The sequence below is a fragment of the Pagrus major genome, chromosome 5 (assembly GCF_040436345.1).
Source record: "Pagrus major chromosome 5, Pma_NU_1.0".
NCBI lineage: Eukaryota > Metazoa > Chordata > Actinopteri > Spariformes > Sparidae > Pagrus > Pagrus major.
Genome location: NC_133219.1, coordinates 27462840 through 27478454, shown reverse-complemented (window position 1 = coordinate 27478454; position 15615 = coordinate 27462840). Strand labels below are relative to the sequence as shown.

Sequence of the window (15615 nt, the reverse complement as noted above, 5' to 3'; positions counted from 1 at the left end):
TTCTATATTTGTATGCATGAAAACACTGAATATTTTTAGGAGAAGACAGGACAGTTTCCAGCTGTATTTGTGGTGACAGAACCAGGTAAGCCAAAACATGATCTTTTCCTGAACCCTAACCAAGCGTTTTTTGTGCCTAGGACGGGACAGGACGCTGAATACAACGCTGTCACAATATAAAATTGAAAGTTAACCTGAAGAAATGTAAAGTTGCAACATAATCTTGGTTTGCAGCAATGTACACTGCCAACAGATATTATGTTGATTGGGTGTCCACTTCCTTTGCATGTTTTTCTTGTCCCCCCACCGCATCCCCTCTTTCTTATTATCTTGTTTTTTTTTATCTTGAGCTCTGTATCACATTCCCACCTCCACCCCTCTTCTGGTTTAGCTTCTCTCACCCTTGAATCCCTCCCTGCCTCCACACATACGCAGGTCAAAAGGTCGCTGTGCATAGCAATAATAAAATAACTAACATAGCTCTAAATGTTTAATGCAAAAGCATCAATCAAGACTTCAAGTACACAACTACCCTCGGAGGCCGTCTCTGTGAGAAGGATGATCTGAATAATGCATGAATTCTAATCTTCTCACAAATAGGTCAGCATATACGACCTGTGACTGACGAAGTCAACTTCACTGTTTGTTAGGATCTCTGAGGAAATTCAGATGGCACAGTGTTAATCTGCTGTCTTAGGACATTACTGTTTGATTTCTGAGCTGAACATACAAAATTAGGAGCTTTCTACTTCTACAGCCTGGACATGATAGCCGCCATTCTAGACAATGCTCCTGTTTCCACCAGGCAAGCCACGGTGCGTTTCAGAAGCATCCCAGAAGCGGCTCTCCGCTCTGCTTTGCAGAGTCTATTTTTGATGGCAGTGCCCAGAAGCCGTGTTAAACTGCACAGAGCAGATCAAGTCGGACAGGAAGTTTGAAACATGAACGGCATACAGCATCAGGTCATGAACAGAACATTTCTGCAAGTCAACAATATAAGGCAGGCATGATGCTCCCAGTGGGGTATGAGGCTGCATGGAGAATGGAAAGAAACTAATAAGGGTGGGTCTGAGTGAACTGAATTGTGCATATCTAGTCATGTGTTTGTACATGTCTGAGAATGAAGAAGATTGTGCGGTGAAAAAACACTACACTTTGCTCACCGTGCATGGGGAGTTTCTTAGAGGAGGAGGGAAGAGAGGGCTCCTCAGTAACGCTGAGCTACGCTGGCCTTTGGACTGACCTTCCACACTGAATGTAGCACCTTTACCACACAGACACATGCATTAAACAAACAGAAGAAGAAAAACACATTTTATTACACAGAGGCTTAGATTCAGGATATATAATTAAATAAAAGAGTCTTAGAATTCATATGAAGGTTTTGAAATATGATTGTAAACAAAAAGATTGTTTGAGTAAAGCACAGTTAAACAGAGTGAGAGCAACAATACACTTAACTTTTGTTATCCGTCATTTCAGTAACTGTGGCAGAATAAAATCATCAAATACGGTATAAAATTACATACTCCATTTATAGGTTCCCCAGACTACCTTTGAGACTTCTGTAAATAGTTGAGAACAAAAACAAGCCTCAGCAAACGGAGACACACTCGAGTCACTGCACCTAAGATGAACTGCAGATGTAGGACTCAACAGGAGTCTGCATGCTGCAGCTTTCACACCCAGTGGGACTCCGTTCGTAGCAGACTACTGAGCTCTGAGCAAGACAACACGTCCGTGTTTGACACATCAGAGCTTTTGGTTATCTTTCCACATTCACAAACTGTTAGACTCAAATATTCAAGGTCATTGATTTAAAATCTCCAAGTCTTGCTCAACTGTAAAATTTTCCCCTTTGAAGTCCATTTTAATGAGACATTAACGCTGCTGTTGACACACACTTCATCATTTGGCCATAACAGTGATGATATCATGAGAGATGTGTGTGAACCACCTGATGATGGGCAGCTCTGTCTGGTAGCCTTGGCTGGTGAATGGAGTCTTCTCCAGGAGAGACCGCGGCCTGTTATTGACTGCCAACTGCACTCGCCCTCTTCAAAAGAGCAGTAGCTGCCATTGAGAAAGTGACCTGAAGAAATACAGGAGACAGAATACATCAGGGGAGCAGAGGAGAGGATGATAAGGGGGGGGGTGGGGGATGGCGGGGTGACAGGGTGGGGGTGGGTGGGGCAGCATGGAGTCAGTGGACAGACCCAGCAGGGGGGTTTCAAGAAGTGAGAAGGGAGAGAACAGTGACAGCCCCTGTGAAGGAGAAAAGGGACAGGGGTGGAGCAGGGACAGAAGATCAACGAGTTGAGCGACAGTAAAGGCCAAGAGGTTGGGAGGAGAAAGGCATGAGGGGGTGCAAGACTAATGGCTCAGAGGACTAAATGTGTTGGTGAAAATTAAGGTTGAGGTGTGATGTGGTGGGGTGAGGGAGGGCTCTCAGAGTGACTCTAGAAACATAGGCAGAAAATGGAAAAAGCCTGAAGTGTCTACAGGGGGAGATAGGACGAGGTAGAGGAAGAAGGAAGAAGGTCTGAGGGGAAATGAGAAAGCTGAGGTGGTGACATGATGTGTTTTTGGGGAGGCAATCAACTTGAAATCACTGCACACGACGGCATGAGCCTCGAAAGCATTTAGACCACTGACTACAATTTGCAAAGTTAGTCTGTACAGCAGCAATATGTTGAAAATGGTTAATTGGATTGTGTAGTGCTTGTGTAACCACAAAAAGAGATAGGCACGTTTGTGTGTGCGGGGTCCTTATTTCCACACTGTGGCTTAATGAAAAAGTGCAAATTCCTTGATTTGCGAGGATAGGTTCCCCTTTTATGTTTGGTTAAGTAAGTGACAGAATAAATCAAATACAACTAAGGTAGTGCAAATATTTAAACACCATCATTTTGCAAATAGCACATTTTCTGATTGAATGTTTCACTTTCAGAACTATATATTCAGATGACAACAAGTCTGATTTGAAGTTGATAACGGCAAGAAGGTTTGTGTCTCATTTCAGTGTGAAAGGTTTCACCTTAAGTTTTATGTTCCTTTTATCCCGAGCTTCTGTCTATGAGTGCCTATTACCTATAAGAACGAATGAGTGCCCTGATAACAGCGTGCTTTTGGGAAATGGCATCATCCAGATAATGGAAGTGAAACTGGCCTGAGCAGAGATCATAAAGCAGGTATTGTTCAGGAAGAAAAGCAAGAAAAATACTTCCTTTACCAATGTCAATACTTTTAAAATGACTTTTTGTATCCGAAAGGCTTTCGGGCTTTCAAAGACCCAGTATAATTAAACTATCACCATTTCATTTCTATTTTAAAGTAATACAAAGAAAAACACCAAAATTGAAGTATTGTTTTTCCGTGATGTTTTTCTCAAGCTTCTCTGAACTTTGGGGAAAATAAGTAAATTCTATTTCTTCTGTGTCTTGTGATATTATAAGTCACCCTCCCTGTTGCATAAACCAGTTAGTGTCACTTAGATGTTCATCATGAAAAGTACTGAGAATCAAAGTCACATCATATGATCGCTGCTCATAACATGAATAAAGGAGTCTGTGATGATGTCACATCTGCACACATTAGCTCTGTACAGATGTGTGACTTCAAGCCTTTTGCTCCCCATGCTATCAGTCACAACTGTTTGCCATCAGTCTCGTCTTGGCACTCAAAAGGATTCAACCTGAAACACTTCGTTTAATGAGGTGTGACGAGGAGATGTGAATAAGGCTGATATAACAGTGTCATTACTAATTTACAAAAACTGACATGATCATTACTTAATCTTTATGAATGTTGAGCAGAGTGTCATTCAGTTATGCACGTCACTTTCAATGCAATGTCGCACCACAAGAGGACACAGGGTTTAAGAGCATTCCTGAATGTGCCCATGCATTCCTTGTTCTGTGAACTATGATAAAAAGGCATAGAAAAATAGATTTTTGTCTTGTCATGTCATTATAGGCTACATTATAGAAGGTATCTGTCTGTTGTGTTTCATATGACTGAGTCTACAATTAAAAATATTTATTCCTATCTCATAATATATCAGACTTTGATACTTTGTCTGTCTGCTCATCACTGTGTTCAAGGACATTTGTTTATTTATAAAGAAAAAGGCTATTAAATTGTTCTATATAGGTTATTTGGGCATTTTGTTGAAAGTAACTAAAAAGTAGTGTAATAAGTAATATATTACTCGACGCAGATGGTAATATTGTAATGTAATATATTACTTTAAAAGGAAGGAAACTAGTAATATGTAATATATTGCATTTTGAAAGTAACTTGCCCAACACTGGTAATGAGTGGACACTGGGAGCAGCGATGATGTAGAAGAACGTTGCAGATTACTACTCTGAATTCCTGCTTTGATGCGAGCAGCATTTCTCTGTAATTGCGAGGGTACTATAGTGTTGGAAAGCAGTGGGATGTCTGCAGGATTTAGACCGCCGAAGATCCACCAGAGGAAGCTGTGACTCTCAAAGAGTAGAGGATGTGTTTACGCATAATGATGCTGGGGATGGATGGTGCAGGAGATCCACAGGGACTTGATTTCCCTTATATGTCAGGAATCTTTGTGATTGACACAAGCTAAGTTTGTTCCTCCTGCCTTTCTCTGCTTTTTTTCTGTTAATGAGCCTTGGCAAAGCTTATGAAGGATTTAAATAGACCAAATCAGATGAAGATAGCTCGTGGATAGATCATAGAGAATAGGGTATCAGAGAGGGAACACTACGTGAGTGATGTTGGGTAGCAGGGAGTAATTGTGACGAGTGGAAGAGATGAAATGGAACGAATATGGAGTCTAAGGTACAGTTGTAAACTGTGGGTGGAGAAAAGTTACATATGCGAGATTGTCGGGGGGGCTGATGAATTGTTGGTCCTTGCCCTTAATCAAAAAGAATAGGTGGTTATAAGGTTATTTCTATTTTAAAAATAGATTGAGCGACAGAGAGAGAAACTTGATAAAAAGAAAATTATAGCTGGCCTTCATGCCTCTGTGCACTCAGCATTATGAAGGCACACAGATGGAAAAGATGTGTGGGGATGTGGGGAAAAGAGGCATCGGATCTTAAACATTTTCCAGTCAACTCACAGTAATAAGCCTTCCCCTGTAAGACCAATCAGTCTGTGTTAAGTGTTGTGCAAGACTCTCCCTCCTCTGTTTGGCACTGATGTAAATATGCAATACCCATGTCTTATTATCGTCTTCATAACACATAATTGAGGAATATTCATGGCAATAATAAATACAGCACAGTCACTAGCATCAAATGTTGGCATTTTATGTTTCCGCAAACCATGGATACATGAAACATCAAATTTATACATGTCACATGTATCATAAAAACGATTCGACAATATGTGTCATATCAACCTCACATTACACGTACATGTCAGGATGCGGAGAGGATGGTGGTGGCAAGACAGCTGGGTGAGACCACTGTTTGAGACAACATTTGTGAGCATGACACCGCTGACATTTTCCAGTCGTGTTTTTGATTTCATGATCTTTTCCTAACCCTCACCAAGTGGGCTTTGTGCTGAAACCTAACCAGACCATACACAGTGCCTGACAACGTGAAAATGAAAACTGAACCTAAAGAAAAGTAAAATTGTAATATAAAGAATGTGTTGTTCCGACATATCTGTGGTTTGCAGAAACAAACATTGCCAGCATTTATATAATCTTTTGCTGTATATGGGTGCAGAATTAAGCCTGGCATGTCTTTATGTTGGCTTTATGTTTTACTGATTATTATTTATGCTCAAAAATCCAATACTGACATCTGCAATCAAAATGTTACACAGACATATATGTACATCTATTACATTCAAATGGAAATTATTCCCATGGGTTAGCCTCTCAGGCCAATTAGCACTGATAAGTCCCCCTGCAGTAGAAAGAGAAACTGCGCCTGGCTGGGATTTTCGCCCTCTCTTTACCCTCTTATCTCCCAGCTTCCATCGTTAGCAAGCATATAAGCACGAGGGAGCAGCCATCATTTTAATAAGCACCACATGGGAGGCTGACCTGGACTATGGGCAGGAGCAAATTAATTCTGGTCAGTTTAATATGGGTGAAAACTCTAAATTCAAACTATGGCCTTAAAAAAACTTGCTGGGTCAGAGTTTTGAACTGCTTGTCTGCAAATTGTGAAGATAATGCAAAAATGCATGCATGCAGGTAGGACTAAAAAAAGATCCTCGCCACTCGCACAGACAGACACATGCAGACACACACGCACAAACAGCAGGGCCTGGGGGACTTCACTTGTGAATAAGATGTCAGCATACTTGGCTAGTGTTCCTACTAGGCCTAGGGAAAAGCAGAAAACAAATGTGCAAAGAGATAGAAATAACAACCGTGGAATATGTCAAGGGTGAGAAATGCTAGCCAAGCATAGCTACGCTGCCTTTTTTTCTGCTTTTCCCCTCGCCTCTCTTTCAGGAAAGCTCACGCAGACACTCAGTTGTTGCTCTGTTGAGCAAGATGCAAGGACTTCATTAAAGATAACTCACTACGGCTGACCAACCTCGCCAATTCAGCTGTTCTGATCCAGAAATAAATGGTGTGGGGGGGGGGCTCAGCTGACACGTGAGCTTTCCTCTTACAAATTCTTCGCAACAGCTGTGATCCTGTATAACGGTGTACTTACGACATAGGTCGCCTTCGTCATCACCGAGTGGACAGTCTGTATTGAAGTCACACAGTTTGTCCAGTGGGATCCCAGGTCCTTGGTGACAGTGATACTGGCCTTCCAGTGTGATGTTAGGGCCGGATGAGGACTCTGGACGAAGGAGGAGAAAGACAGAGGAAACTGGTCATATTAAATGTTTCCCTCACACGGTCATTGTTAAAGTAGCTCTTGCAAGGTTTCCACAGTGCAGTCAGAGTTGAGAAAATGATTTGCTTGTTGGCAGCAAAATGAAAAAATGAGAAAGAAACAAACAAAAAAAATCTTCTTCTGGAGCCAAGGAAAATAGCTCCCAATTGTTCCGAGTTTACTTATTGAGTATCACTGCTAGATTTATATGTTGGACATAAAACACAAATCAGTAGCTCAGGGAAAACATAACTTACAAACCATAGAAAATGCAGTTGCTACATTAAAGTACATCAGTCAGTGACAAAGGGCTAATATAAGCCCTGACTGTAAACCCTGTATGACATCCACAGACTGCCTGTAGCATCATAAATAACTTGGCCCAGGCTGCATAAGCATCTGGCTTTAAATACAGTACATATCCATCAAACAAGGAACGCAAAAAACAATGACCTAGATACTGTAGCAGGTAAGCACAGGGGGAGGGAGCACACACACAGACACCAATTGATATCAGCGGTCTCAACAACTCAACTGTAACCCAGTACATTTGCATATCTATGCAAATCAGTGAGGTGATATCTCCAGATTGTGGAAACTGACTGCCCTCCTCCACCTTCATCGTCAGAAGCTGATCACAGCACAGAGAACAAAACAGCAGAGCGGAAAAAAAACTGTCCGCTGATGGAGATCTCGTTTTTCTCCGTCTCTCATAAGGAAGAAAATGAGAAGTGATTCTTATCGTGAGTGACTGGCTCAGCTTACTGTAGTTTGCCCTTGATCTGTATTATGTAGATTTGTTCTCCACTCAGAGAACTCGGAGTCAGAAGTCTGATAACGTTGCAGGCCATGACAGGAGAGTCAGCGAGCAGAGCCAATACTGTGAGCCGAGCTGACAAGATAGGCAGTAATGCTACACTAATTTTAACACGAAGTTTGTAATGAATGTGCTCTTGTTTTTCAGTTTGCATAATTTTCTGTGTGACGTGATGATGTACCTTTAACAGCACTTCTCTCAAGCTCAGACTTACATTAGGTTGACAGGCTCCCAGACATGTGCCAGGACAAAATAGAGTACAGCATAAATCAACAGAAAAACATTTATAATGTCAGAGGGAAATAAACAAAACAATGAAAGTGCCAAATGATGTTGATGTTGCTTTTAGTCGTGCACCTCGTGTGCCAGGCTAGTAAACTTTCCAGAAAACAATCAAGACGCGACAAACCAATTTTACTTTAAGTGGATAGAAGTAATTACAGCTGATGTCAGTTGATCTATAAATGTAAGCATTACTGATACAGCCTTTTATGTTGCTGCAGTTTGATGCAGATACAATTTAAGATCAGCCTGTATACGATTCATTTCACAGGGCAAATTGTGTGGGTGCACTGGATCCAAGTTTGTGATGAGATTTCAGTTTAAATGAGTTTACTTTAGTTTAAACTAATGCAAAAGTTAGAGGTCCCGTATTATACTCATTTTCAAGTCCATACTCTGAGCGCTCTGTTTTAGTGCCTGTCTCTTTATAGCCCCACACTTCTGAAAAGCCCAGTCTGCTCTGATTGGTCAGCTCTCACAGGCCTGAGCACTGTGATTCTGCACCAGCCCCGCTGGTGTTTTTGTGACCGGAAGTGTTGGGGGGTGTGGCTGATGCTGGTGACATCACACCCTTATAGAAGTGCTGACAGCTTGTTTAAAGGCACAGTTTCTGAATAATGGCTTTTTGCATATCTCCGTGGATTGATGATTGATGACACTTTCACAGTATGTATAGAGCCCCTAGACCTGCTTTATGATCAAAAAAGACATTAAAATCTCACTTTTTACAATATGGGACTTTTAAATGATTACCTGCTCAGAAGATATGCAATATAAAACATTTTAGCACACAAATAAAGCACAAGGTTTCAGTAATGACACTGCTTTCATTACTGACTCTCTTGTATTGCAGAAATTAATGTCAAGTTATAGTGCAGTAGAGGGCAGAAATTACACAGCTATGGCTCATTCGCAGCACATGTCACTCTTTTCTGTCACTGTGGTTGAGAAACCTTGAGGCTCATTGGGAAACTGGCTCAGCTAACTCAGTGGATCACAAAGAGGGGGATGACTTTTTTTATTGGACAAAAACACATTAGTCAGAGGCCTCCCACAGTCCACTATTGTGGCACGGCCTTAATGGCTGCACAGAGCCACGTTAACATGTCAATGAATAATCCAGCTCTAATTCTTTTAAAAATGCATCAGCCTGAGTAAATGACCCCTTTTCATCAATGCGGAATGAATGGCCTGTGCACACTTTCAACTACAAACTGCAGTCTCACAGTAACGTGACATTCACAGAAGAGCACAGAAGAAGGCACATATATCATTTTTATTCAAATGAGGTGAGGCGGCGGCTTGTTTATTTATGACCAACTGTTTGGGTATAGATGTGGTTTTGCTATGTGTATTGAGTCATGCTCAACACATGCATTATGCATTCGTTGTGCTCAGTGGCTTCCTCTCTGTATAATGTTGACACCGCAAGCAGACCGATTTATCAAGAAAGAAAAAAGTTATCTGGAGTACACTGAAACCTTTGGGCAAGGTATGTAAATTCATCGATTTATCTTAGTTTAATGACAGTGGAGTAAATAGTATCAAAGTGGCGATGTCGCTGAACTTTCAGCTCCAGGGGCAGGTAAGTGCAGCCAGACAAGGCCGCTGCACTCCTGGCCTACCGCAGTTCTTAAATCACACTTGTCAGATTGTGAAAACAAGTGGGTCAGTGGGGGATGAATTGCCTGTGGGAGTAAGTGAGTTTTGTTATCCGTGTGCTCAGGGGGTTGCTTTGGCATTGTGAGGGGAATGATGTATGAGTGGCGAGGAGTAGGAGAGGTGACTGGAGAGGGCACACAGATCCTGATAAATGACCACACAGACACGCAAACGTTGGAAAGGAGGCACTTGTTGGAAACAGCTAAATGGCTAACAATTAGTGTCTCTAGTGTGCCCGGCTGTTAACATTGCAAAACTGGAACCGCTTAGACACTTGACAAAGAAACCTGGGGCCCTGTACAACATGTTGGCTAGAAAACGCAGATATAAAACCCTCACTAACTTACCATAAACAGCTGTGCAAAACAGTTCACTTGAGCTGATTTAGATAAAGTGTGAAGCCATTGTGCCTGATACACTGCTGACAACTTGAAAAGGAATATTGTTTCAGGTGCATGTGACAAACGTTCAAAGGTCTAAGAGAAGAAAACAAACCTGGTAGACAAGACACTAAAAGGAACCTTTCATGCTGCAACAAAGCGAACCTATTCAGAGATCAACAAAGACGCTGTATTACAGTCACAAGGAAATAAATGCTGCAGGACAGGTAGCTTTCATAAATTGACACATATGGTCTCCTAACTGACAGACCCCTATGTCAATTCAGGCACCCTTGTGTTTGCTTTTTATCACTGCACATTGTGTTTCTGGTAAAAAAATTTGCAGAAAATAATGATAGTATCTCATTCAGATTACCGTCTAAGCTTTGCAAGTTTTCATAACAAATGACTTTCAATCCAAAATAGTGTCAGCTGCGTCACTGTCGTTTTCAAGGTCCAAAGGTTTTTAGAGTCAGGGCTGCAGGTCTACAGGGACATCGATTTCCTGTTGCAAAGCTGAAGGAATGGGACAGACAATGAGACAGACACCCCTCTGTTTATTGTACTCCTCAGCTTCTTGTTGCTTTTGTTTAAATGTCAGGAAGGAGAGCAAAGACCCAGAGCCAGCAGTCACATACTATAATGTCTAGGTTACCAGGATTGATTGTTGACAACATTTAGTGGATAACCGCTAAACAAATAAGAAGCAACCAGACAGGATGCAATTAGAACATGTAAATGCTGTCAATATCGGCTGTAAAAGCTGGTGCTGCCTGCTGGCAACCAATAGAAGAGGCTATTCACATTAGAGGATGTATATGGATTGGATATTCTACATAATTGCTGGTAAATACTTCTATAAATTGGAATCATGGCTGAAAAAAGATATTTGTGCCTTGGCAATCTGCATACATTGGACCAGCCGCTGACGTCTCACCAAACTCTGATCAAACTGGGGACAGCCTTCCACAACGAAACACCTCCATTGCGAAACCCCTCCATTCCGAAACACCCCCACTCCGAAACACAGCTGTTCCGACCCTCCCCCAAAAACACTGCTGTTCCGACTTTCAAGTTCAAATTACTTCCCAATAGGGTTAGGGTTAGGGTTAGGGTTAGGGTTAAGGTTTCCTCAATAGCCTTTTCGGAATAGCGGGGTCTTTAGAAAAAATGGGAAACCCCGCCATTACGAAGAATGGAAGTCTATTTTCGTAACAGCAGGGTTTCGGAAAGGCGGGGTGTAACCGATCAAACTACCTAAACAAGGCAGAGCTGATAAACTATAAAACAACTATTTTGTTACGACATCACCTATGTCTTGACTTAAATGCTTTCGGAAACATATTTTAGCATACTGTTTAGCCGCAATAGAGAAAGATCCAGAAGTGCCCGCCATATTGTTTATGTACTGTGAAAAATTGAGGCTGAAAAAACTCAGCTCACACTGTAAAACTGAACAGTTCTGATCAAATATGAGCTACAGTTCTGTTCATTGTCTGTTTCTCATCTAACATGTTTTCAACAACATATTTTAGTTTTTAGCTGTAAAACCATATTGTTTGTTACAAGCTGGCGCTGAACTGTTTCAGAACGGACTCTGAGCCAAAACCGAGCACCGCCCAGCTCGCAGGAGTGTTTATTGGTTTGGCACGGCACAGTGAATCTTAGTTGTTGTAGGTTGTCTTCCTTTTGAGCAAAAAGGAATGCTACAGTTCCCTTTCTCTGTTTTGTCTGCTCATGTATCACCAGCTTCTAAAATATGTGTGTCTTTATACTGCCTAGACAGCCTAGTTTTATGAAAGGACCATCTTTCCAGTGGTGAAATTCTTCAAGTCTGAATGCAATGCAGTCACATTAACACATACAGCAAGCACAATGCCTGGTCCACATGTCTGGAATAGTTAAATGTTGGTCTTGTGCAGCAGTTTAATCATTTTTACCTCATTACCTAATGTAATTATAATTTAGAATGCAAAAGTAGGGAACCATTTTAAAGTTGAACACATTCTCCTCACGTCTGCTGTCAGTCGAGCTTGTTTTGAAGGTGTGCTTTCACTAGTTTTGTTTTTCCTCTTAAACCCATCCTTATCAGCAGAGTTGCCCTAGTTTTTCAACTTCATTCACGCCATCTGCTTCCAAGATGAAAATCAGGGAATGCTTTACCTTCAAGATCAACAACAAATTAACTGAGCAAAACAGGTAAGAATTAAATTACAGCCAAAATCACAGCTGATAAAAATAACAAGATGTCAAAAGTTTTGTCCTAAATGTAGTAGTATCTTGAGTGCTGTCAAGATTATAAAAAATACTGAAAAATCTGACAGATCTCATAAATGATGCAACTGGTGTTTGAAAGTCAGGGAAAGAGAGTCAGTGTAACGCATATAGAGTGTATAAAGTGGTTGACATTGGAATCTATTAGCGTGGGTGTTGTCTGGTCATGGAAGCAAACTTAAAATGAGATATCATGTTTTTTTTGTACGTACAGAAGAATACAGAACTGAGTTGGAATTATTGGTTCCCTTTTTCACACACTCCTCTTGATGAAATCATATCAACACTTCACATTTTTGCATAACTGCGTCATTTATATCTCGTTTTATGAGATTCCACTGATAGAGACGTCTCACGCAGCGGGATATCATGAGATCATGCAAAGCAGATTGTCTCGCCATTTGAATAAAACTTTTGTTATGGTTTGGTGGACACCGCTTGCACATTTGAATACAGACAGACGTGTTTATAGTTGAGCTGCAAAAACAGCCTGGAATCATGGCGAGGGTAGACTCTTACTGCAATTAATATGGCTTTTGTTTTCCTACAGATGAGCAAACATGTCAATCATATCCCGAAATCCCCCTGTGTGCTCTGAAACAAAAAAAATGTCTGAAGAATTGCCTGGCTTGTGTGCTTTGTGGGTATAGAATAGAAAAAAATGTGAGACTACACACAAAAACAGACCTTCACATACTCTATTCGGGCTAGTATACAATACACCATTAGTTAGAACTCATTTATCCTTTTGTTCTCATTCATTACTGTATATTGTCTAATCTTACATGCCTTAATAGACGAATGTTCTCTGTCAGGAGCAGGGAAATCTCAAGGGGCCCAAGCAAGGGCGACGGCACTTTCTGTGGCCACCACACTGAAGGCAGAATCCGGAGACACTCATTGAGATTTACAGTGGCTGGGATGCTGAAGATGGATGCAGCTGAGTGTCCCACTGGACAGTCGACAGGACAAGAAGTATTCGCTCATGAATTCAATTAACTGCACACAGCCACGCTCGATTGGTCAGAGCTCTGCCCAATCACGATCACTATCTGTCATGCTCCCTGCTGGAGCGACAGCAGCACACACCAGAGCAGACTGGGGAGACAGAAAATGAAAATAATACCTCCACTGTCTACTCTGCATTGCAGAGATGTGATGCGCTTTTTGTATGAATTAAGTTGCTGTTTTAAGTTTATGTGATGTTATACTACAAATAAATTAAAATTAATCTGAATAATGACGTCGTTTTACTCACATCTGACCCATGTATCCTTTGCAATGTGTTTTTAACAATAAACCTGTATACCAGATGTAATATAAGTCTCGTCTTTGCTTTTTAGGTTTGGTTAATTCATGTTGAGAGAATGTAGAGAAGTGATTTTGAATCTCCACTACATTTGGCGTATAGTGGCGCTATGGACCCTTTAAACAAGATGTCATTTTCACATGATCGGTTCACTGACATCAAAGCCATGTGTCTACATAAGCACTTACCTGTGTACTATAATGCCAAATCTTTCTTCAACAAGGACCATGTTTTCCCATTTTGTAATGATACAGATCCTTTCAGACCAAACATTTGAAAGAGATTTCCTTGTACAAATTACCTGCAGCTTGCAGGGGGAATCAGAGCAACAACAATAAGAGTTTACAGCCATGCTAGCTGCTCTGTGAGTCTTTACATGTACGAAGTGGAGCTTTAAGCAAAATATTTTAATATGCTGACAGTGTTATTGCTAACATGTTGTTAAGTACTTATTTACCAACTTGGCTGAAGGTGTTAGCATGCTAATATTTGCAATTTAACAGTGGAATGTCATTTTATAGGTATTTGGCCATGAACCACAGATCATTTTGATCTAGCGGTGGAACTAGATGGATGGACCAAATGGATCACCAAAGTCACAATGACATAGCATTGGACCGACCAATTAACCTATACCATGAACCATGCCACTATCATGGCTAACTTTAAGATAACTGTAACAGACTAACAAACAATTATAATGGTACAATTGAAACTTTTTAGTGCTGCTCACACAGGGAATCCTCGACAGGCCTCGGTCTGACTTCATTAAACATTTCATACTGCTATTTACTCAAGTTTAAGGAAAGTAAGACCAAGTCTGGACTGGTGGGAAAGATCCTTTGAGCTACTTCTAAGCACACATTGTTTGCTCATTTACTTGAATATAGGAAAGACATTATCATATCTTTGTATTTTACTCATGAATCACAAAGCATCACATGCTGGCTTTATTCACCTCTTAGACTTCCTGCATGACCGAACCTACTCGTTTATGAGGCATTATGAGTAAACATTGTTACTGACAGAGTATCCCGAGCGCAGTGACATCAAAGCATCCGTCTCCGAGACAGAGTGGTGAGATTGCAGCCTGTTTTTGTTAAAACCATCAGCATTATAGCAGTGGGCTTTGATTCCTCAGTGTAAACTTGTTCTTGATGTTCTGTAGTCTTTTGGTTTGATAATAGTGGAATCATCGAAGTTTGGATCCATTCCAAACAAGAAATCAACTCACTACACTAAGTTTATTTTAGATTCAAAACATGAAGAATTGCAGACATATATGTAATTGATTTCTTCATCTCAGAGGATGTAATAAGTATGATTTTTTTTTTACTGGTCCATGGCCAAAAAATTACAAGAATAATAGGTTTACTGACATCACTGATTCAATGAATACTTTAGCAGGCGTTGGGATATGTCAGAATTTTAAAGGACAGAAATTCACTTCATATAATAGTTAGTGAGTCCTCTTTAGACCTCCTAACAGTGAACACGAACTAGATCTCTAACAGGCTTCCGATACAACAAATTCACAGACATTAAAACCATACTGTAGCTACATCATAATTATAGTGCACAACACAGTAAAGATTAAATAGATAGAGTTGACTCACTGGCCGGTATAAGTATTTCATGCCAGCATTCCACATACAAATGTCCCCTCTACAGAGTGAAATGAGATTTAGTAATGCTAAACCTAAATGACTGACTTTTCTTCAATGATGCTGAAGTCCATAACATCCAGAAATTTCCGCCTCCTTGCCAGGTCAGGGTTGATTTAGACATCTGTTCCATTTGGCATACGTATGCTGGAAACACTCTACTTGGTGCCCTGGGCCATTTAACACTTGCTCAATATCTTAAAACGAAACTGCCTGTGTAGATTGCCTTGGAAAGGTGCCTGAAACAGAAACCCAGTTTGTGTTGAGGGGATGCTGCTCGCAGAAGGGCCTAAGGCGAGAGATTAGAGGTAGAATGTGATGAAGCTTAGAACAGCAGATAGGGCCTTTTCTTGGCAGGTTGTGTCTTCAGTTAATTGATGAGCTG

At 40.9% G+C, this 15615-nt stretch overlaps 1 protein-coding gene across 1 annotated transcript in view; it reads right to left on the bottom strand.

The window, feature by feature from the left end:
• The window catches only part of LOC140995361 (ALK tyrosine kinase receptor-like), a 354190-nt gene that overhangs the window by 48941 nt on the left and 289634 nt on the right, over positions 1–15615 (bottom strand). Inside the window, 3 exon segments of the mRNA XM_073465334.1 lie at positions 1164–1264; positions 1958–2092; positions 6675–6806. Of these exon segments, the coding sequence (XP_073321435.1) occupies positions 1164–1264; positions 1958–2092; positions 6675–6806 (368 nt within the window).